This window comes from Macrotis lagotis, chromosome 1 (assembly GCF_037893015.1).
Source record: "Macrotis lagotis isolate mMagLag1 chromosome 1, bilby.v1.9.chrom.fasta, whole genome shotgun sequence".
In the NCBI taxonomy this organism is placed as follows: domain Eukaryota; kingdom Metazoa; phylum Chordata; class Mammalia; order Peramelemorphia; family Peramelidae; genus Macrotis; species Macrotis lagotis.
In genome coordinates this window covers 655760429-655782375 of record NC_133658.1, presented here as the reverse complement: position 1 = coordinate 655782375, position 21947 = coordinate 655760429, and the positions used below count along the sequence as shown (strand labels likewise).

At 35.9% G+C, this 21947-nt stretch overlaps 1 protein-coding gene and 1 long non-coding RNA gene across 7 annotated transcripts in view; one reads left to right on the top strand and one right to left on the bottom strand.

Moving 5' to 3' along the window:
• Positions 1-21432, top strand: part of LOC141507608 (uncharacterized) — a 70694-nt gene extending 49262 nt beyond the window's left edge. Inside the window, exons 2-5 of the long non-coding RNA XR_012474199.1 lie at positions 8055-8149; positions 14052-14097; positions 15095-15217; positions 16661-21432. This is a non-coding gene — a long non-coding RNA (uncharacterized LOC141507608). The remainder of the gene's footprint in view (positions 1-8054; positions 8150-14051; positions 14098-15094; positions 15218-16660) is intronic.
• The window catches only part of HECW2 (HECT, C2 and WW domain containing E3 ubiquitin protein ligase 2), a 449633-nt gene that overhangs the window by 113001 nt on the left and 314685 nt on the right, over positions 1-21947 (bottom strand). For 5 of the 6 annotated variants that reach the window (XM_074215431.1, XM_074215432.1, XM_074215434.1 and 2 more), the window contains 6 exons: positions 18882-18982; positions 16652-17998; positions 15110-15205; positions 5537-5687; positions 4745-4848; positions 4076-4200 (listed from right to left, as the gene is read on the bottom strand). In XM_074215431.1, coding sequence (XP_074071532.1) covers positions 4076-4200; positions 4745-4848; positions 5537-5687; positions 15110-15205; positions 16652-17998; positions 18882-18982 — 1924 coding nt within the window. The remainder of the gene's footprint in view (positions 1-4075; positions 4201-4744; positions 4849-5536; positions 5688-15109; positions 15206-16651; positions 17999-18881; positions 18983-21947) is intronic. The other variant, XM_074215435.1, reaches the window with a different exon arrangement.

Genomic DNA, 21947 nt, shown 5'->3' with positions numbered 1-21947 from the left:
ACTTGTTCACTTCTTATTAATGAGATCATCATTATCCCAAGCCCTGAGGAGGAACATTCTGATGCAACCCACTCCCGTTTCCATCTAGTCAACAAGTCACACTAAGTTTTCCTTTACAATGTTTCTCCACCAAACTTTTTTCTACATCTAAATTTCTAAAATATTGTAGTTGCTTCCTAATTGCTCCCCTGTGATTATCTCTCTTCAAGCTACACAGCTACCAAAGTGATAATTCTAAAACAGATATTACTATGTTATCCTTCATTCAATGAACTTTAGGGGCTCCCTATTCCCTCTAGGATAAAATAATAAATTTCTTTGATTGGCATTTAAAGTCCTTTACATCCTGATCAGATTAGAGGTAGGTAGATGGTTGAGTGGTTAGAATACTAGACCAGAAGTCAGTAAAATCTAAGTTCAAATCTGGCCTCAGATACTTACTGGCCATGTGACCCTAGGCAAGTCATTTAGTTTCTATTTCCTTAATCTGCTAAAGAAGGAAATGGTCAACTACTCCAGAATGTTTCCCAAGAAAACTCTGTGGACAGTCACAAAGAGTCAGTTGTTCATGGCTGAACAACAGCCTGATTCCAACCTACCTGTGCAGCTATATTATATATATTAGGCCCTTTCACACTCTCTATGGTCCAGTCAAATAGGACTTCTTGCTGTTCATATGATTTTCTATCACTGACTCATGTGCTTTTGTATGAGCTGACCCCCAAGGCTAGAACTTCATCCTTCATCTGCCTCTTAAAACAGTTTTCTTCAAGACTCATCTCAAAGCCCTACCTCCTATATGATGGTGATACCCCCAGTTAGATTTTTTTTGGGGGTGGAGAATGGATTTATGATTTATTGCTATAGAGAACTTCTGGTAAGGTAAGTGTCTTTACCTACATTCACTGGCACCTAGTCTGCAAACTGTAGTCTTAGAAAATCATCCAGGGGACTAAAATTCAAGTAACTTAGTAAACATCACATAGCCTATATATGTCAAATCAGGATTTGAACTCCAGTCTTCCTGATTCTGAGTCCAGCCTTCCTTCCATCTACTCTTCCATGTGGACTCTCTGATATTTTTTTTTATTTATTTAGGGTTTTTTTGGTAAGGCAATGGGGCTAAGTTACTTGCCTAAGGTCACACAGTTAGGTAATTACTAAGTATTTGAGGCTGGATTTGAACTCAGTTCCTCCTGACTCCAGGGTCAGTGCTCTATCCACTATGCCACCTAGCTGCCCTTTACTTATTTTTAATATATATATTTTTATATATAAAATATATTTATACATGTTTTATATACTGTGATAGACATATGTGTGCATTATATGTGTATCTGGCTAAATATTAATCTACTTTCAGTCAATAAAGTAATTTCTTAGCCAAAAATTTATGAATTTTTTAAAAATGTAGAAATAAAGAGTATACAGAAGCTTTATAGGTAGATAAGAAAATTAAATCTATTCTAGAAAATTTGGTGTGTAAGGTGGTATAAACAAAGTGACTAGACTATGAAAGAATGCCTGCTGGTGACCACTGGGTAGCAACAATCACAATTTTGGTAATAAAAATCTATGAGGGGTTACTCAACATACAGAAGGATATACATACATAAATGCATACATACACATGTGGAAGAAAATTATGTTGCCTTCTCAAATAGAATGAAATAATTTGAGGGTAAGGGTTATTTTCATTTAACCAGCATAGTTTCTGATACTAGTAATGTTCAATAAATACTTATTTATTTTTATTTGTTTGCCTGTGGCAATAGGGTTAAGTGACTTGTCCAAGGTCACACAGCTATTAAGTGTCAAGAATCTGAAGGCAGATTTGAATTTAGGTCCTTCTGACTCCAGGACTGCAGTACCACCTAGCTGCCTCAATACTTATTGATTTTTTTTTTGTCTGTTTCTTTGTTCATCCTAATCTTTCATTTAAAATGTCCTCATGTTCTCTTCTCTCTTTTTACTTACACAAAACCTCTTCAAAGAGCACTACTGTCTAGCCAACAGACTTCCACCCCATTTTTTTCCTCATCTGTCCTTTTGATTCATTTTATATGAAAGATTGCTTTTGTTCCCCAGATTCAAGTAAAAAAACCCAACTAGTGAGGTGAACAAGCATTTACGAATCCCTCATGCTGTGCAGGTCACTTTGCTAAACTCTGGATATAAGCACAAAGAAAGAAAGACAAGTTATTGCCATTTGAATGAGGAAACATAACATATAAATAAGATTTTGAAAAAGTGGGGAGTAAATGAAGGTACTGGACACAGGTGCCCAGTAGAGAAAGTCTGATTAGTTAGCAATGCAGCTTGTAGAGGACTGAAGACTCAGTGAGTCTGAACTCCTCCTGAAAATGAGGTTCTGGGAGGAACAGTTTATCAGAGGGAGGGATCACAGGAACAAGTGCTGAACAGAATTTTGTTCAGCATTGAAGAAATAAGGATAGAAATTACCCAGGGCCTGTTCTTAGAGGGTCTGTAAGGGAATGAGGGAAAAAAGTATAAAAATAATTAGGATACGAAGGAGAATGAGATAGTACAAAAGAGAGGGAAGACCACAGGGCTATGAAAAGTTTGAAGAAGGGATTACATGATCACTCTGCAATATGTCTCATCTTCCCAATTAAAGTATTAAATTACTTAGCAACAAAGATTGAATCTTCTAGTTTATTCCCTTAGTTAACTCTTATGTTAGGGTAATGAACAGCATTCAATAAATACTTCTTGTAAATGAGTAAACAGATTTTCTATCCCAGGAATCATCCCTGAATATAGATAAGAGGATACAAATGGAAAGTCAGGAAATCTGAAAGTGAGGACATTTCAATGACTATGGAATTTGGATTTTGAAGAAGATTTGGAGAGATGTGGAGAGAGAGAAGGATACTGGTAAAATATCCTTTGGTATTTTATTGGTAGGGAGAATAGAGAAGCACTGGGAGGCAGGCTAAAATAACAATCACTTATGTAGTGGTAAATCCTTTATTACTAACACCAGAATTTCTATATGCTATTTGAGAACTCATGGGAATAAGGTGTACAGGTAAGTAGAAAAACTTCTCAATGGGGAGAGAAGTTTGTAGCTACCTCTCCGCCAAGGCAAACTCTCTCAGTCTTAGGAATAATGACTGGATCTAGTGTTTTACTCTCTCTCAGTGCATATCAGTATCTTTTAAACTGCTCATAGTCTCAGAGAATTGTTTTAGAGAGGTCAAGTGACTTGCCCAGAGACACATAAACACTATGTGGTAGAGGCTGATCTGGATCTTGGTTCCAAGTCTTTCTCTACATACATACCTTAGACAACATCAAGATCATAATTGAGTAGAAACTGGAGGAGCCTAAGAAATCAACTATTCTAGGATTTCATAACCATCTTTTTTGTATGTGGCATGGATCCCTTTGTTAGGAAAGCCCTTAGGTCCCTTCTCAAAAAAATCATACTTTTAAATGCATTAAAATCAAATATATAAGAACACAAATAAATCAATTATATTGAAATTGTTATCTATATCTATCTTTAGCTATTTCTTTCTTTCTCTCTCCCCATATGTGTGAATATATATATATATATATATATATATATACACACACATATGAAAATCAGGTTTAGGAATATCATGTTAAGAACTTCTGATCTCATTTGATCTCTTAATTTTACAAATGAAAAAGTAAAATAACTTGCCTGAGACCACCTAGCTCATGAACATGAGAGATAGGCTTCACAATCAGACCTAAGATCTAGAACTTCTTCTACAGTATCACATGCTTCAACCCCTTGTTATATGTTCCCCCATATCCTTTTCAAACTTGACCTTCCTTTAAATGCTTTTATTTTTTTTAAGATTTCTTCAGTGGGTTACATTTTTTTTCCAATATAAAAACAAAGGTTTTTTTCCCCTTTCCTTTCAAAGCTCAGTCCAGACATTTAGCAAGACTCATTAGAAAAAGGTTATCTGAATGCAGATATATAACAATTTGCCTTCCTTCCCCCCTATTCTTGCCTCCTAATACCTATTCATCACATCCATCCAGATTTGAACCCAGGGCGAGAGAGGATACTCACAGGGTTAGAATGCAGCACGGTGAAGAACTCTGGGCTTATGAGAAATTTCACAGGGGGAGACTGTAACAGTAGTGTCAGCCTGGACCTGGAGGTAGAATGGGGCAGCACATTCTCCCGTCGAAAATCTGTTAGACAGAAAAAACAAAACAAAAAACCTTTGAGGAGAACCATCTTACGCAATTGGACTGATTTTGTCCCCTTTGATCTGAAGTGTGAAGTAAAAAAGCAAAGAATATCTAGCATTTTTTACATGCGCTTGGACTTAAACAGAAATTTTTATGCCATCAGAAATTCTTACCTTTGATCTAAATTAACATACTAAATTGTAACTGTACTTCATAATATTAAAATAGAACAATCATCTTCTTTTCTAACTAGTAAGTTTTTTAAAATGAGTAAATTTTTCTTTTCCAACCATATAGATCAAAGCCAAAGGTAAACATGTCATGTGAGATTATGTGACCCAGTTCCCAAATTTTACTTTTATAATTTCAATAGAAAGTTCATTTACTATAACTTTACCATTTTTTTGTTCTTGTTCTTATGGTCATGTCATACACGAAAAATTAAAATTTATTTGTTCAGTATATAAAGTATACTTTCTCAGGAATTATTATCCCTGGTTTATTCCTCACCTTGCTAGGATTCAACTTTGCAACTGATTCTCACCTGCACTGGACTGATGGAAGTCTGTGTCCTCTCCAGCTCCATCAATGGCATTAGTGTGTTCTTCAGGTCTTTCATTAGTCATTGTTCTGCGGATACTCTGATACCTGCCATCAAAAGGCTGGAGTTACATACTGTAGACCATAAAAATACAAAAACTCAGCCGAATTATTTCACTAGAGTAAGGAGATATATGCACTGTCTATACAGCCATCCACTTTTTTTTAAGTCTCTTTGACATTAAATCCCTATTAATTTAGGTTTATTTAATCCATGACTTCTTAGAAAATTTCTTGGTACATTAGTTAAATCTAAGAAAGCATGATATCATTTAACCAAGGAAAACTAAATTAATAAACGTTTGAAGTGAAACCAGCTCTCTTTCTAGCTTCAGTTTTTTATATATTTGTAGTCAAAAAGAAAAAAGCATAACAAAAAGTATAAAATTGAAATGTGAATGAATTTCCTATTGATTAGAAAATAAAAACAACACACTAATACAGAAAGGGTAAAAATGGTTTTGATCAGATTTCAAAACTTACTTATGAAAACTGTAGTATTTATTATTTCTCTCCATTTTTTCAATATTATTTACCTTCCTTTGTAAATATCTATTAAAGACACACACATACACACACACACACACACACACACATACACACATACACACAAACCATATGGAAGTTCATCAAATTAAGAATTATGGTACTGACTTAATATTGACATCCAAAAACAATTAAGCATCTTCCCCAGTGATCACCACCCAAAGAGTGAGACTATGGTGGTTGTTCTCACCTACGGTTTAGCTGCTCCATTTGTTGTATAGAATTGGATCTCTGAAGCATCTGTGGGGCAGGGGGAGCAGTGGGCCTCTGCCAAGTTGTTGTTCTGTTTACGTGATCCACGTAGAATATCCTTCCATGGCTGTCAATCCGAGCCTCCCAATCTAAAGAGCAGTAATGTAACAAGAATTATTAGGTGGTAAGACTATAATTGTGTTTCCTGAGTTAAACATGTGTTTCCTATGATTTACATAGTCATTTTGTGCTTGTAATCATATACCTCCTTGTATAACTTCCCCTTAGTGATTCTAGAATCTTTTATAGGGAATAGTTTATTAACTATATTCTAGCCAGGGCACAAACTTTTTGAAGTGTCTCCAAATTTACATCTCTTTCTTTAGAATAAAGGACTTTAAAATTCAATATTATAAAGATATACATCCTATATACAGTTTATTATTATTATTTTTTTATTTTCAATATTCTTTTAAATTTTGAGTTCCAAATTCTCTCCTTCCTTCCTACATCCTCATCCACTGAGAAGGCAAGCAGTATGATAGTAAATATTGACCTCCTTTAAAAAAGTAGAATTAGTATGTGTTGATATATATATATATATATATATATATATATATATATATATATATATATATATATATATTAGAGAATATAAATTGAGTATTGGTTTCTTTTATTTGCATTCACAATTTTTTTTGTTCAAGAAGCCTTGTAAATCTGTAAATTTTCTAGCCCTGAGGAAAGATCAAAAGCTAGCCATTATAGGTAGGACCAACTTCTCTACATTTGTGGAGTAGCTCAGAAAATTTCATCACCACCAAGACTGTGATCTTTGTTGCTCAATGATCATTCAGAGTTTTCCTTCAGAGTTTAGTCACTTTGCACCATCCCAAATAGCAAAAGTTTTCTAAAATAGTGTAATTTCTTTATCTATCTATAAAGTTTCCATATATTTTCCCTTCCTTTAAAAAAATGGTGAATTTTTTGGCTAAGCCATCATGTTTTCTTTAACAACTCAAAGTAGATTAATATTCTGTCAGATATTCCCCTGCTCTGAAAATTTATGTGAAAAATTTGCTTACTTAAAAATATATATATAAAATAAAGCCAATGTATGATATATATGTATAACTTTTCCTGAGACATGTTCTCCTCCTAAATTTCTGGGACCATTCTTTATCAAATCAAAAGATAGGATGGCCTCTCTCTCTCTCTCTCTCTCTCTCTCTCTCTCCACTTGGCTATGTACTGGACAAAGCTAAAAGGGAAGACATCCCTAAAGACAATAGTAACAAAATGCTAACATATCCTTACACACTTCTTTGAATCAAACAACTCCTACTTTAATATTTGTATGTTTGAAATTTCACCATTTTAATCATGTGTATAACAGATTAAGGGTCTATGAAGTGACTTTAAAATAAAATTAAATGAGCAACAATAATAATTAACAAAGGCTAGGATGTGTATTATCAGGTATCAGATACCTAACATAGGACTGATAACTAAGTATTAAGTGATGTTTAGAAATGTTTCTAATTCCTTTTAGATTTGTTACTATTATTAATGATAATAATCCTATTCTATATGTACATATAATACTTTATCATTTTCACACACTTTCATATATATATATACTTTCTCACTTGGTCTTTTTAACATGACTGTGAGAATTTATTGTTCCCATATCCCCAAAGAGCCTTAGAAAGATTGTGACTTAACCTAATATGATGGAGATGATAAGCAAAAGAATCTACAACATACTACCTCATATTCCTGGTTGTCATTTTACTTTTCGGGATGGTGGTGATAAAAAGATTTGCAAAGATTTTTTTGGTTTAAATATTTATCCTTAGAGAGATAGCCCAGGAGAATCAGTCTTTCCAGTGAAGATTCTCCATAGGTGAAATCATAGCATAATCATTGCCAATCCTAGCATTGAGGTGTTCTAAAATTAGGATAGCAAATGATGGGTACTTTGAAGATATAATATTCAGAGGTGAGGAAACTATTTAGAAAACTCCCCCAATGTAGGGAGGTTTTGTTTTTAAAGAAGAGCAAAACCAAATAATGCTAGAAGCACATTTAGTGATAGTTTGCTGAGTCCTGACCTTCAGCTAGCCTGGGTAGAGAATGCTGAGTTTCATGGACATTTACTCTTGACCAATACCCCTATCATTTCACCCAGAGAAGAGTATGACCCCACAAGGTAGTATGGGGCAGGGCAGGGTGCAGAAGAGATAAGAAGACATTCTAGTGAAAGGAAAAGCCTAAAGACCCAACTCCAGGGCCTGTCAAGGGCATTACAAGCTGAGCCTTTGTTTTGTTATTTACTCTTATGGAAGTTGTCTCTAAGGATCCTTTTCAAATGCTAATTGGCTGGTATCTTGATTGGATGTCACCTACTCCTCTGTTCTTTAATTTGATCAAAGGAAGCTACTATGAAAAAAGAGCAATTTTTAGTGACTTGTTACAGAAATATGTTTAAAATTTATTTACTTTTTTTTCCACAGGTAAAGATGTTTAATTTGGGAGATGGATGAAGACTAGGGAAATTAAGTTGTTATATGAACCAAATAACTCAGAGTCACTCTACTTTTGACAGAAGGTATAGTTCCTTGCCTATGCTCTACTAAAATTATATTGCTAAGCATTGAACAGAAAACATACCTGAAGCCTTGGAATGAGAAAATTCATTTTCTAATAACCAGACCTCTTAAAGACATAGGATGTTAAAAATAAACAAGAAGTATGTATTATAATTTATTTTCTAATGTTTTCCTCATTTTGATTTGCTTCTTCTTTCACAATATGATTAATATGGATTTATGTTTAACATAATTATACATATTTAACCTATAATAGGTTGCTTTCTGTCAGACAGAGGAGGGAAGGAAGGAGAAAAATGTGGAACTCAAAACTGTGAAAACCATGCAAAAATGGTGCATTGGAAAAAACCAACATAAGTAAATAAATATAAAACTTGAAAAAATAAACAATACGCTTGAAATACTGATCTTTACAGTTATTTCTTCATTCTACCACACTTTAGGATTAGATATTTAGCCACTGAAAAGAAATATGATTAATAATATTTGCAAAGTTATCCAAAATACATTCATTTGTCCTTTTGGACTTAGGAATGCCACCATTACCATTTTACTAAGACTGCTTAATTTAGCTCTTTTGGACTATCAACAATTGGCATTTACAAGGTACATTATCCTTATGAAGTGCTTTCACATATATTTAATCTCATTCATCTAACAATCAGCACAGGGCTTCACCTCCTTATAAGTGAAAGAATTTGGGGACCATCTGTTCCAGCTGAAGAAAAGATGTGAGTTAATTAGAGGAATAGGTAGCTTATTGTTTGGAGGGAAAAAATTAAATAAGTTTGAGAAATGAAATTCTCCAGTTGGTAAAGAATTTGGAAGGGATGCACAGAAGGAGAGGATCATTATTGCTGGAGTTCAAGAATAATATCAGATCAGGCTTCACAGATGATTCCAAATGAATTTGAACTCAGGGGAAATTGGGCAAAGGGACTAGTTGATTGGGAATATGGGGTGAACTTTCATTATTTATGGCTTTGAACATAATTACTAAGTTTAGACTGTTTCCTGCTCAAATTTCTTTGAAATACCATGGAACAATAGAATGGAAAGGGACTTAAGAACTAATTTAGCACAATTCCTGAATTTTCAGGGAATGAAACTGAGTCCTGGAGAGATTTAAGCTGGAGAGATTTAAGTGGTTTGTCTAAAGTTATATAGGAAATTTATGGCAGAACCAACACAAATGCAGATGTGACTTTGGGCAAGTCACTTTACATCTCTGGGCATCAATTTCCTCAACTAGAAAATGAGGTGATTTGGATGAATGAATGAGTTGATTTTAAATTTTCCTTGACTCTCAGACCAGCCATCCCAAATAGCTCTCTGAGACTTCTACAACAGCATGACCAACTCTGCTGAATCAATGTAGAATTCCTGTAGAATATCTTTTCTCTACCATGGCTAAGTAAGCCACTGTTTGTTTACTGAGATACCTAGGTGATACAATAGTTAGAGTGCTGGGGCTAGAATCAGGATGGTTTGAGTTCAAATCTCTCCTGGGACACACTAATCATGTGACCCTAGTCAAGTCACTGAATTTTGTATGCCTCAGTTTCCTGAGGCCATAAAATGGAGGTTGTTGTGAAGATCAAATCAAATAATGTTTATAGAATGCTTAGCATAGTACTTGGCACATAGTCGGCTCTTAATAAATGTTATTTCCTTCCTGTAAAATAATTTATGGACACTTTATTTGTTCCATTATTGAACCTGAATTACCATGGCACTGATGTGACTCATGCACAATCCACTGGAGACTGACACCTAAATTTCTTGCTTCTATTTGTCTTATAGAGGGGATCTAGAAGGCCAACTGTTCTTTAGTTATTTTAGTAGGTTTATACTCTCCTAATTAGAGAATGGAATTTCCTAAAGGGTTAATACTAGACTCATTCTGAAGACAGATTTGGGAATGAGATTTACACTAGCAAATTTCGTTCTTTACAAAATGAGAATGGGGGACTTGGAAGTACCAGTGAGGAAAATAGGGACAGGGTCTGGATTTGTGGTTTCACTGACACAGAAAACTGCCCCACAAGGAAATGTCCTTTCTTAATGTAGGTCAGTTAGTACTTTGTCTGTAACAAAGTCTTAAGAGTTGCCTAATAACACTGAAAACTTAAGTGACTTGCCTGAGGCTTCAGAGTCAGCATTTGTTTGAAGTAGGAAATTAGTAAAACAATATTTTTTAAAATCTTCCTTAGTGAGGGGTGGGGGGAAATTAGGTCAACATGTTCAAAATTATCCTAGTGGCACAGTTGAACAAGCCTGGACATGAGGCAGAAGATTACTGTTCTGGACTTATTTCTGCTATGGGCTTGCTATTTAAATTTGGGCAAATCACTTCACTTTTTCTAAGTGTCAATAATAGAAGACTTTCCAGTTCTTAACATGTAACTCTATGATTCTAGGGTCAAAATGATCACAATAATTTAAGGAATGATTTTCCATTCAGCCCTTCCCTCAAATAACCATATGGCGAGATTCAGTACTATCTGATTTTTTTACAACTGAAATTAGCTTTGTGGAACTTGATCTCAAAAAAGAATTATGAGATAACACCTCTACACTACTATTTTGCAGGGGTCAGAGTCCATAAGTAACTAAATGAATATTCTCCAGATATAATTCACATACATTATCTAACACGGCGATTCTTTCTTACAAGATGGCACAAGATTTGAACATCATTTGAATCTTACCAACTCAGATAAAAATGAATATTTATGTTTCAAGCAACAGAAGTCATCTATAGAAATACAGTAGTACATATGGCCAAACTGAGAAAAGAAAAACTGTTTAAAATTCAGGACAGACACATTTAAAGTCAAAACAAATTCCCATAAGGAAATGAACATGCCTGTTTTTTCTCTCTTTGTGATTCCTCCAAACTAAACATTTATCTATATAACCATATTTTAGTGGATTCCCTGAACCTGCACTCTTTCTAGTCACCAACCTTCAGAATTAAAATGCAATTCTTACTATCACCATACTCAGTTTAGAGAATTACCTTACAGCTATTTTACAGTGAAATACTAGGTGGTATTATAGTATATAAGTCTGAAGCTTCCTTATTTCCTAGGAACCATTAGGACTTGTTTCAAACAGTAGCTAGAAGAAAGTAAATATTTGAAGGGACCCGTAAGCTCATAGGCATCAATATCTTTATTCAAGTTCAGAAACAGGACAAGATTTTTGAAACCAAAATGGTAAGTCATCTTCTTAGTTTGCTAAGGGTCAAAATTTAATATTTCATAGCCTAACATGAAAGAATAGAGAGCAGGATTGAAAAAGTTGCTTTAAGAAACAAGATACCAAACAACAGCAAAGACAAATTAATGAAATTGAACCTCAAGGTACTGTAGTAGAGGAAATTTTGGACAGAGAAATAAATATGTACTATAATTAATAGTAGGCCCCTGCCCTAGCCTGAAAGGACTAGTCTTTTGGGCTTCTAACCTTCATAGGAGCCCCTATCAACAAAATAATGAATCCCTGCCCTGGCTTGAAAGCCCTCATCTACATGTCCCTAATGACCTCATCTTACTGTCCCTTTAAAAGGCCATCCTCTCCTTGGTTGAGTTGCAGTCTCCCTTTGGGAAGCTAGCCTGTTCTTAGGAGGTATGATCCTCCAAATACGCTCTTATGTCTCTTTACCTCTCATGTGCCTCTCATCCCTTAGGAGCAGCCCAGTTGCAACACTCTTTAACTGTCCTTTACTTTCCTTCTTTACTACCTATCCTCTGGTGATTCTTCTGTCTTTATATTTTACATTCTTTCTTGTTCATCCCCTCAGGAGATGCCTTAATTCTCTCTCCCTTAGCTTCTGTTAATCACAATACTATGTAATAAACCATTTTTTGTCCATAAATTCTTCAGAATCAAGGGTCAGTCTTTTAAGTGAATTCATTTACACTGACTTGAATCCCTGAAATCTTTAGTCACATTTTTCAATAACCGTTTTGGTGCCCAACATGGGGCAGGCATTGACTCTGACTCTAGAAGACTTGTTTCTCAGCTAAGTTATTTCTTGTTTGTTTTGTTTGTAAACTGCCCTCTGCAGGAGTTTGAGTTCTGGCTGGGGCATGTTCTTCCAGCATATAACTCTTGTACTAGCTATTAGAATTTTTTTTCTCTCCCCATCATGTCCGAGATAGCATAGGGGGATGGTGTGTTGCTGGCATCCAAGAGATTTCATTCTTTTGGGATTGCAGGGCAGATTTCCCTCCACCCCACCTTTTCCTGCCCCGTATTTGGGAGGCTTCACTTAGGAAGCAGGTATTTTCTTGGTACAGGTAGTCAATAGGAGATAAGGATGTATATATAAAATATGACCTGCTACCACATAGTGTTACCCTATATACTGAAGAGACATGGATTGGGAGTACTTTTACAAGATATATGCTGGATAAACTGATTTAATTACCAACTGGCTCCACTCTTTGTTGAGGTCATAGAGTATTATTTTATATTTCTCTGCATTGCTATACTTCCTCAGGTTCCTCCCCTTAGATGGGGCTCCTGGATTTTTCTCCTTAGTGACCCCTATATTTATCCCATTCCTAATTATTTTTCTTTTACTCATTTTTGGTCCCTGCCTAATTAACCCTCTTATAAGACTCATTTCCTTCAGATTAAAAGTGGTTCATCTCCAACTAGTAGCCCCAATTCTGGAAATGTGTGCCTTCTGGATGTTGTCTCAGCATCCTCTTCCCTTCCCTCCTCTTCCCCCAAGACAGCTCTATGTCCCCATTTGAACTGGAAGTTGCTTAAGAGGAAGAGACTTTGGTGATCAGCCCATTGCCATAATTTTCTCTCTCCCTTAGCTTCTGCTAACTACAGTAATACGTAATAAACTTTTTTTTTGGTCAAGAGCCAGTATTTCATGAATTCGTTCACACATACTCCATGACCTAAGCAAAGACGAATTTTTGTTTTGTTTTTGTGTATCCCCCCCACATTTTTCTTTCATCACGGCTAAGGGGATACCAGTTATCTACATACTTAATAATAATTAGAAGAATAGTTAATATTTATATAGTGCTTTAAAGTTTACATAGTACTTTATAAGTATTTGATTTGATCCTCACAATAACCCTGGAAAGTAGGTGATTTTATTATTCCCATTTTATAGATGAGGAAACTGAGGCAGACAGAAGCTAAATGACTTGCCCAATTATTTAGGACCATGGAACTAGTATTTGAGGCACAATTTGAATTTAGGTCCCTTATTCTATCCACCATACTCTATACTTAATATATTTAGGTTATGGTGAACTGGATAACATTGATCATAATTATAAATTCATGTATACAAAACAAACCAAAATAGCTAAAAGATTGTTTCCTGTTAATCTAATTTACCTTGTCCTGAAATTCCATCCATAAATCACTCAGGAATATATTCTTTCTTTCTCAATGCAAACAGTAAGGAAATTGGCAAATTTCCATTTGCCAATAATGAGAACAATTTAAAATATTCAACTAGTATTTTGTGGAGAAGAGAGGACAGGCAAAGAGGAGAGAAAAAAGGGAAAGAAAATAAGGGAAAGGAGAAGGAAAGGGGGGAAGTAAGAGAATAATTATTTAAAAAGAATATAAAACACTTCAAAGTTGATATCAAGGAAATTTCCATTGCTTTGAATAACAAATAACCTAAAGTAATGATAACATACAAGCTTTGTTCACTACTTCAAATGTAAGCATAGTCAGTTTTTTCATGATACAGTTCATATGGCACTTATTCATCTTTTGTCTAGACAGTACACACACTATCTATCCAAAGTGTCTGTTTAAATATGTGTCACAAGGTATGATGCTAGTCTGTTACCCTTTCTCCTTTTTTTTTACATTTTAATCTATTTTTTTCCTTTTGTTTTTAAATAACAGAGATTTAAAATCATCACCTTCCTGTCAAAAACACATGTAAAGCAGGGTAAGTACAAAGGTTGAATCATCAAAAGGAAAAACAATGAAGATAAAGGAGCAGTTCACTATATTTTTAAAGAAGCAGTGTTTATCTAACTAGAACTTTGCTGGTAGTACTTTAAAATTCCTTCCTAAATGTTCTGTGATAATGTTTTGTCCTTATATAATTCCATTTCCCTTAGGAGTCCAGGAATTTTTTTCTAATTTTTTAAAAATTTATTTAAGGCAATAGCGTTAAGTGACTAGCTCAAGGTCACAAAGCTAGGTAATTATTAAGTGTCTGAGGCCAGATCTGAACTCAGGTCCTCCTGATAGAGCCAGTGCTCTATCCACTGTGCCAACTAGCTGCCCCCACCCAGGAGTTTTAATAGTGCATTAAATTATATCTAGATTAGGGTTAGTTGTAGGTCTCATTTACTCATTTACTGCTGAAATCAGTTTGTGTTCCTACTTCTCAGCATCCATGTATCTCAACCATCTTTCCTTTATGCTATAAGTAGTTTTATTCCTCTCTAGAATGAAAACAATAACAATAACAAAAGGTCTTGTTTCAAAACTCTAATTCCAGTTGCTGCCTTATCAAAGTTCATGTGGCCCAGAATGGATCATAGATTGAAAATGGAATGAGTCTGTCTATACGTTCCTAGAAAAAAATTATATAACATTACTTGGAGGCTAACAAACTTCATTTGGACATTAAGCATCCAAGAAAAAGAACAGATTTCCATTCTCTTCCAAATGTCCAGACTGCCTGCATCTGTTCAGCTCAGCATTACCACATGAATATTCACTTGGCACTCAAGCTGCAAGAAAAGTTTCACTTCTTGACTTGAGCTTGTAGTAGGAAAAGGAAGGAGTCCTGACCTCTCTCAAGAACAGATTCCCTGATTCTCTCCCCTTAGGGCCCTCTGTATTGGTGTCTAAGGTCAAGGTACAAGTTCTACCCTGTTATCCTTGCAGCTGCTTCTACCTTGAACCCTTTGATTAAAAGGTGAGCCCTTTAGTTAACAGGTCCTCACTTGGTGGCAGAGCCTCGTCCACCCTCTGGTATCGGCTAACATCCTGACGTACTGAAGGTAGCGATCGCAAAGGCTGGTGGCCGTTGGCTTGAGAACCTAGGATTAAAGGTAAAAAGTTATCTGGGTATTATCTTTTCTTTCTGAAATACCCTGTAAAATGTACCTAAATTTTTTTAACTCCCTCTAGATTTATCTCCTAGGTAGAGACTTGGGTACACAAATTTGCATGCTTATAAAATAGAAGTGACCCTACACAGTCATGCACATGCTCCACCTCCCATCACCCCAACACAGGCCTCTATCCCAATATTTTAAGAAGTTTTAAAATTACAATTCCTAATATAGAATAAATAGAAATGGAAGAAGAAATGAAGTAAATAATTTAGATAAGAATCAAATATTTTAATATAAGCTACCTTTTTCTTAGGTAAAAAGCCTAGGTGTAGTAGACCTTTGCTATTTTAGACATCTGATGAAAGGTTTCCTTTGACTTTGTTAAATTTATAAAAAAATAAAACATTTGGAAATGTCCTATTTTACTTTATACATTTATATTACCAGTCTCCTATATAGCATGTTCTCTTTGAGAATGCCAAAATTTTATTTGCAAACTGAGGTCTTAAATTGCCTTTTGGCCAACATACTAGCATTATTTATTCTTCAAGTGTAATCATGCTCAGCAATCTGGCTGACATTTCTTGTACTGCAGGTGGCAAGAAACAGAGAAATATTTTATGCAAAGCACATGCTTGGGCTTTCATTTTCAAGGCTGTATTTTTACAAAGACATAATTTCATGTGTCTTGAAAGGCTCTGAGGCCTAATTATACTACTAATGTAACTAGGTTGTTTGTTTCAGATTAAACCCTCCCTCCCCACCACCCCATCACCAAAATATACTTTCATCTTCCTAATTAAAGCCATCATAAATCATAGGTCCTAGTTGAGGTCTGTAACATATGACTTGAGAATTTCCTTTGACTGGCTAAGAAATTCCAAATCATTTTGGGGAATTTTACTATAAATAGCCACTCTATATTTCAAAGTCTCATTGTAGGATAGAGATGATAACCCTGGGATCTCAAAGGCTATTCTAATGGCCCATGAGCTTCTTCAAGTCCTCCCAAGTTGGAATAGCTTTTGAAGGTGAATCTGACTGACTATATGCCTGCCAGTTCAGTTCAGAAAGGTTTATCAATGACTGGTCAAGAAATGTTAAAATTATGTCCAAGACAATTTTGGGGAGCTGTTTATTAAGGAGAGGAGAGGAGAAGCAATGACGGTAGATCTTTTTCACCAAAATATCACAAATCTAAAGTACTGTATTTAAATAAACACCATATGCTGCTTTAGTAACTCCTATAGACAACCATTAGCCTTTTAAAGTCAGCAATGAAAGGCAACCTACTTGCAAAAATTCAAATTAAGAGGAAAGGATTCTCTATGAATGGATACATTTCAGTAAAAACATTTCTAATTATTCAGTAGTTCCATAACACCATTTGAAAATCATTTCTCCCTGGTTTTACCCCATTATTGTTACCTCCTGTAGCTCCTTCAGCCTGAGCAGTGGCCCCTTCGCAAACTTCTTGGGCATCCCCTGTGTCTTCTTCATGGGAGGGATTCTCTGCAGTGGTCTGAAGACTACTCCTCCTCTGCCAGATCTCCCCCATCTCCTCTCCATCTGGCAAGGAAGGCATTTCTGCCACCTGCCCTTCGTCCTGACCACTGGGGACCCTTACTGCAGGCAAAGACCCAGGAGTGCAGCCAGAATCCTGTGAGCTGGCAGCAGGGCCACTGTTGGCTGGCTCAGAAGCACAGGCTCCCTCTTCTTCTTCCTGAGATGAAAAGGCTGGTGTGTCAGGAAACCGGGCACTCTCCAGAGAAGAGCACCGGGTGTCCACAGAAGACAGCTGGGTGGTAACACTCTCATTGCAGGAACTATCAGCTCCTTCAGCGTCACTCTCTCCCTCTGGCCTGGTACTGGCCTCACTGACACTCTCTGTCCGGGCAGGGTCACTGGGCTCTGTTTCCGATGATACCTGGGAAGGTTCAGACCCTTGATCAAGAGACTCAGTCTCGCTGATGGCCCTTCTGCCTTCCCCTGGCACATCTGAGTTTACTGGGTCCACGTCGCTGGTCGGCTGGTCCCCTTCTTGAGAATCACACAACTCACCGCTGTCCTGCTCAGCACCTGCCTGGGTTTCCTGGTCATTTTCTCCTTCTTCTACAGCTGCATCTGAAACTGAGCAACTGTCAGGAAGCTCTGGAAGTTCTTCCTCCTGTTTATTCTCCATAGCAGCCACCTCCTCTGTGGGGGCTTCCTCCTCCTCAGCAGGGGTAGCTTCTGGTTTCACCTGCTTCATTGGGTTCCCTTCATCAGTTCTTGAAACACTGCTAAACATGACTAGGCCCCCTTCCTCTTCCAAGGAGGAAGGGTAACCAAGATCTTGCTGAAACTCATGATCCTCTTCATCAGAGTCAATATGAAGCATGGCATTGAGTCTGGTATCAGTGGGAAAGCTACTCCGTAGTTTGGGAGAAGCTCCAAGGGACCTTTCTGCACAGGCAGATGGCCCAGGCCTGGAAGGACCATTGTGTTCAATGGCATCTAGATAATCGTTGAGTGAATCCTGTCGTCCTCTGGGAGGGGAGGTCCTGGAAGAGCTGGAGGTTAGTTCCTCCGGGTCTATTTCCATAGTAGAGCTAGTCCTAAAGGAATGCTTTGGGGTGCCCTCTGGAGCACTCTCCTCAGAGACTGGACCATTAGAACAGACTGGAGGGGAGACATGATGTCCTCCGGGCATGTCTTCATCATCAGAGGGACTCCCCAGGTCTCCATTCACAGAATTCACTCCAAGGATGGTGCCAACTGCTTCTGGTGAAGCATCTAAATAGAAACACAATATTTGGAAAGTAAATATAAGGAACTAATTTGCCCTAATCACAGGACAGTCAAGAAATCTCAAGTAACCTTTATTGCAATCAATTTAATTAAAACAACAATGGAGGAGGAAAGAAATCTATACTTCTCATTGATTTTCATTAAATTCTTATGACCAGCTTGTTCTTCCCTTAATCTGCATGTGTAAACAAAAATCCACTCTAAAAAACAGTAGTAAAAGAAATAATGACATCTTAGGTTATTCAGTCTTGAACTTTACTGGATACAATGTAGAAGACTTCCTAGTTGGCCCTTTGGTTCAAAAGGAAGACCACAGAAAAGACTACTCCCAAAGCAGCCCCTTTAGGAGTTGGGAGTCTTTGAAAAGTGGAGACAACAATGGCATTAAAAATTTAGAGTAATTCTGAGGGAGGGAGGAAACAGCCCTTTCCAGTGGGCTTATAAACTAAATCTTACCCAATAGAAGAAGATTAAATAGTCATAAAAATTGAATTTTTTCTTACCATTTACACTGGCCATATATGTTGATGGGAGCATTTGACCATCCCATTGGGAACTCTTCTCATTATTAATGAGTTGTAAAGGTTTTCCTACATGCTAAACTCACTTAGTACTTGTCAAGGCAGTTTGATATGACAGCTGATATCTGATATTTGGAATATCATTGGAAAAACTCCTTTCTGATTTCAGAAGACAGGTATGACCCAGATGCTTTTGTGAAATGAATTTTAATATTTGCCTTGGTAATGTCAGTAGTTAATTTCTTCTGACAGCTCCCTTTCTCTGATGGAACTGCACAAATACAAAAGGATACTTTAAAGAAACTTGTGTTTCCTTTAATAGTCATTTAGTCACAAAGATACCTCACCTTCATGAATAGAAGATGTAATCTCAACTTTGAATTGGAGATATCCACTCACATGGTCAGCTGGGAGTCTTCTGCCAAGGTTGTAGCTGAGCATTTGATCACTGCACAAACAAACAAACAGTGTTTTCCAGTATCTTTTACCCTCCTTCTATAAGTCATACTTCAAACTCTATAAGATTTAGCCCAAGTTTCTCCATGATTTTTCAAGTCATGTGTTCATCAATCAAAGGCTCAAAGACTGGTGTGTTTGACTATAGTTCTATCAAATTTTTTATGAATTATCATTGGGTTTCAAATTTAAAGACCAAAAGAAATCATGCAATGAACAAGAGAAAATGTTAATAAAAATAGAAAATATAACAGAGCATGAATATGGTATTTCCTTAGAAAGATGATAGACTATTTCCCTATTTTATAGTAAGTTATTGATTGATAGGGTCTGGAAAACTATGAAGGGATCAGTTTTTTAGTATATTATAGAATGAGAATGTGACCAGCTATTATCACTTTAACACTCTATATATTCAATAAGGAAAAGGCTATAAATGATTATTTCTCACATTACACAATCTGGGTTCACAGAAAAAATCCCTAACTTAACCAATCAATCTACCAATCAAGATTTACTAAGCACTTCCTATATGGCAAGTACTGTGGTAGGCATTAGAGATAGAAATATAAATTAAAAAAATCTCTTCTCTCAGGTGGCTTAAATTCCAATGGGAAAGACATCAAGTACAGATGCAGCAATTCCCTGAAGTCTTATGTAAGTTTAGACTTTAGCAGCTTTTTCAGTTTTAATTTTAAAGCTTAAATTTGCACAAAGACTTTTGGAACACCTTGTATGAGTATACACAAACAAATATGATGTGAATACATATAAAACAGTTAAGTACAAGGTAGTCAGGAGAGAAAGCATTAACAACTTCGATTCATCTGTAAGCTGGATTCAATATTTATCTTTCACATCTATGACTATTAAAATAAAGTCCAATGGACTCATACCGAGTCTTTGCTACAAGTAGATAACTTTTATTTTAGACTCAGCTTATTCTTAAGAAAAGAAAATAATAAACTCTTGTCCTACCAAATCATAACCATTTCTGCTCTCATACTGCCCTCTAATGGATAGTGCTAAAGAGGAAAAAAGTACAAATAATGAACAAATCATATGTCATTTGGGATCCATTAAAGAAGTTATCTAAAATTAATGACATTTTAAACTGTTCCTTAAAGTCTTTTTCCATACACAGAACTTTCATTAATAATAACCATAATGAACAATTATTTAATATTTTATACATCATCTCATTTGTTCCTCATAAAATATATTAGGTGGTTATTTGTATTTTACAGATGAGAAAACTGAAACCTATATACACACATATGAAAGAGAGAGAGAGAGAGAGAGAGAATGTGTCTAACTTTTTTGAAATAGGGTTCAGAGTTGGAAAGGGAAGCAGGAATAGGAATGTGAGAAATGGTACAACAGAGGCAGTAAGTATGGGCTGGGATAGTAAAGAATCTTTCTACTCTAACCTCTATATTATTCATGGTGGGTCTGGCTACCAAATGTATGATAATAATAATGATAATAATTATGATGATAATAATAATAATAAGGCATTTATAGTATACTTTAAGGTTTGTAAATTGCTTTACAAATATTATCTCATTTGATCCTCACAACAACCCTGTAAGGTATGTACTTATATTACCCCCATTTTACAGATGAAGAAATTGAGGCAAAGGTTAAGTGATTTTCTTGGGGTCCTACCCCACGATCTTAAAACCAGAATAGAAGCTCTCAATGTATCAGGGGGGCCTTGAAATGATTAAATTTTTCATCAAGCAAAGAAAAATCTCTGTAGAGAGAACCTGCTCAGTTCATAGATTCATGATTTATGGTTTTAATTTCATTCTGTATATACACTCCTTTCCACCATCCTCCAACCAAACTCCTCTACTACCTGAGATACATTCATTTTTGTTAAAAGGAAGATTATCTGGTTTCAAAGAGAGGTGTTATAAAACATACTGGCACTTAATTGACTCTCCAATGAAATCAGAAGAATTCAATAAACTGCAAAGGGAAAGCTTTAGATAAAAATTAGGTTGCAACTAGAATCATTTTGTTCAGGGAAACAAAATAGATTTTCTATTTGGGAAATATATGAGAAGTTATCCTGAAATTATAACTTCATTAATTTAGAGTTTATAACAATCTAGACAAAAGTTCATCTGTCACAGTTACAGGTCTTAATATGCAAGAGATCAAATGAAGTCGCAAGGCATGAGTATTGAGAATGTCAGCAGTGAACTTGGAAACTGAGTTGTCTGAGAGGATGTTAGTGCTTATACTGAAGTTCCATTATATTGCAGAATCATGTATCTAGACCTAGGAGGGACCATAGAGGCCATTTATAAATCAATCATCTTATTTTATAACTGAGGAAACTGAAGTCCTGGAAGGTTGCACCTTGCCTGAACTACTGCAACAAGTTCATGATCTCCATTCTTCTCTTTTCTGCTTCCTCAAATTCATCCTGTAAGCTTTCAACTTGACTGGTATCTACTTTAATCTCACTCTTCTAAAAATCCTTCAATGGCTCCCCATTGACTGAAAAATACAATCCAAATTCCATTGACTAGTGTTAATTGCACAATCGGGATTCAGACTATGTTTTCAAATATATGGTCACAAAGTTAAGAAATCAATTCTGTGAGAGCTGAGATTCCTAAAGCTTTGCCAAACCCAAGAAGACCAAGAAGGGTGATAACATGTAGCCCAGGTAATGGAGTTATTAACCAAGAACAACATGTAGTAGAAATAGGGGACCAGCCAGAACCTTGAGAAGAGATGGCAAACTTTTCTCAACTTGCTGCCATGAATGTGGGAAAGAGATTCTGAACCTCAGACTTTCTATTCCAATTGTATCTTTGTCCATCCTCTCCACTGTTCCTTCCTCTTAGGCCCTAGCACATCAAATCAGGAGGATAAGTTCATATATTCTTTGCTCCTGATGACCACTTCCAAAACCATTACTCAGCAACCTTTTCTCTTTT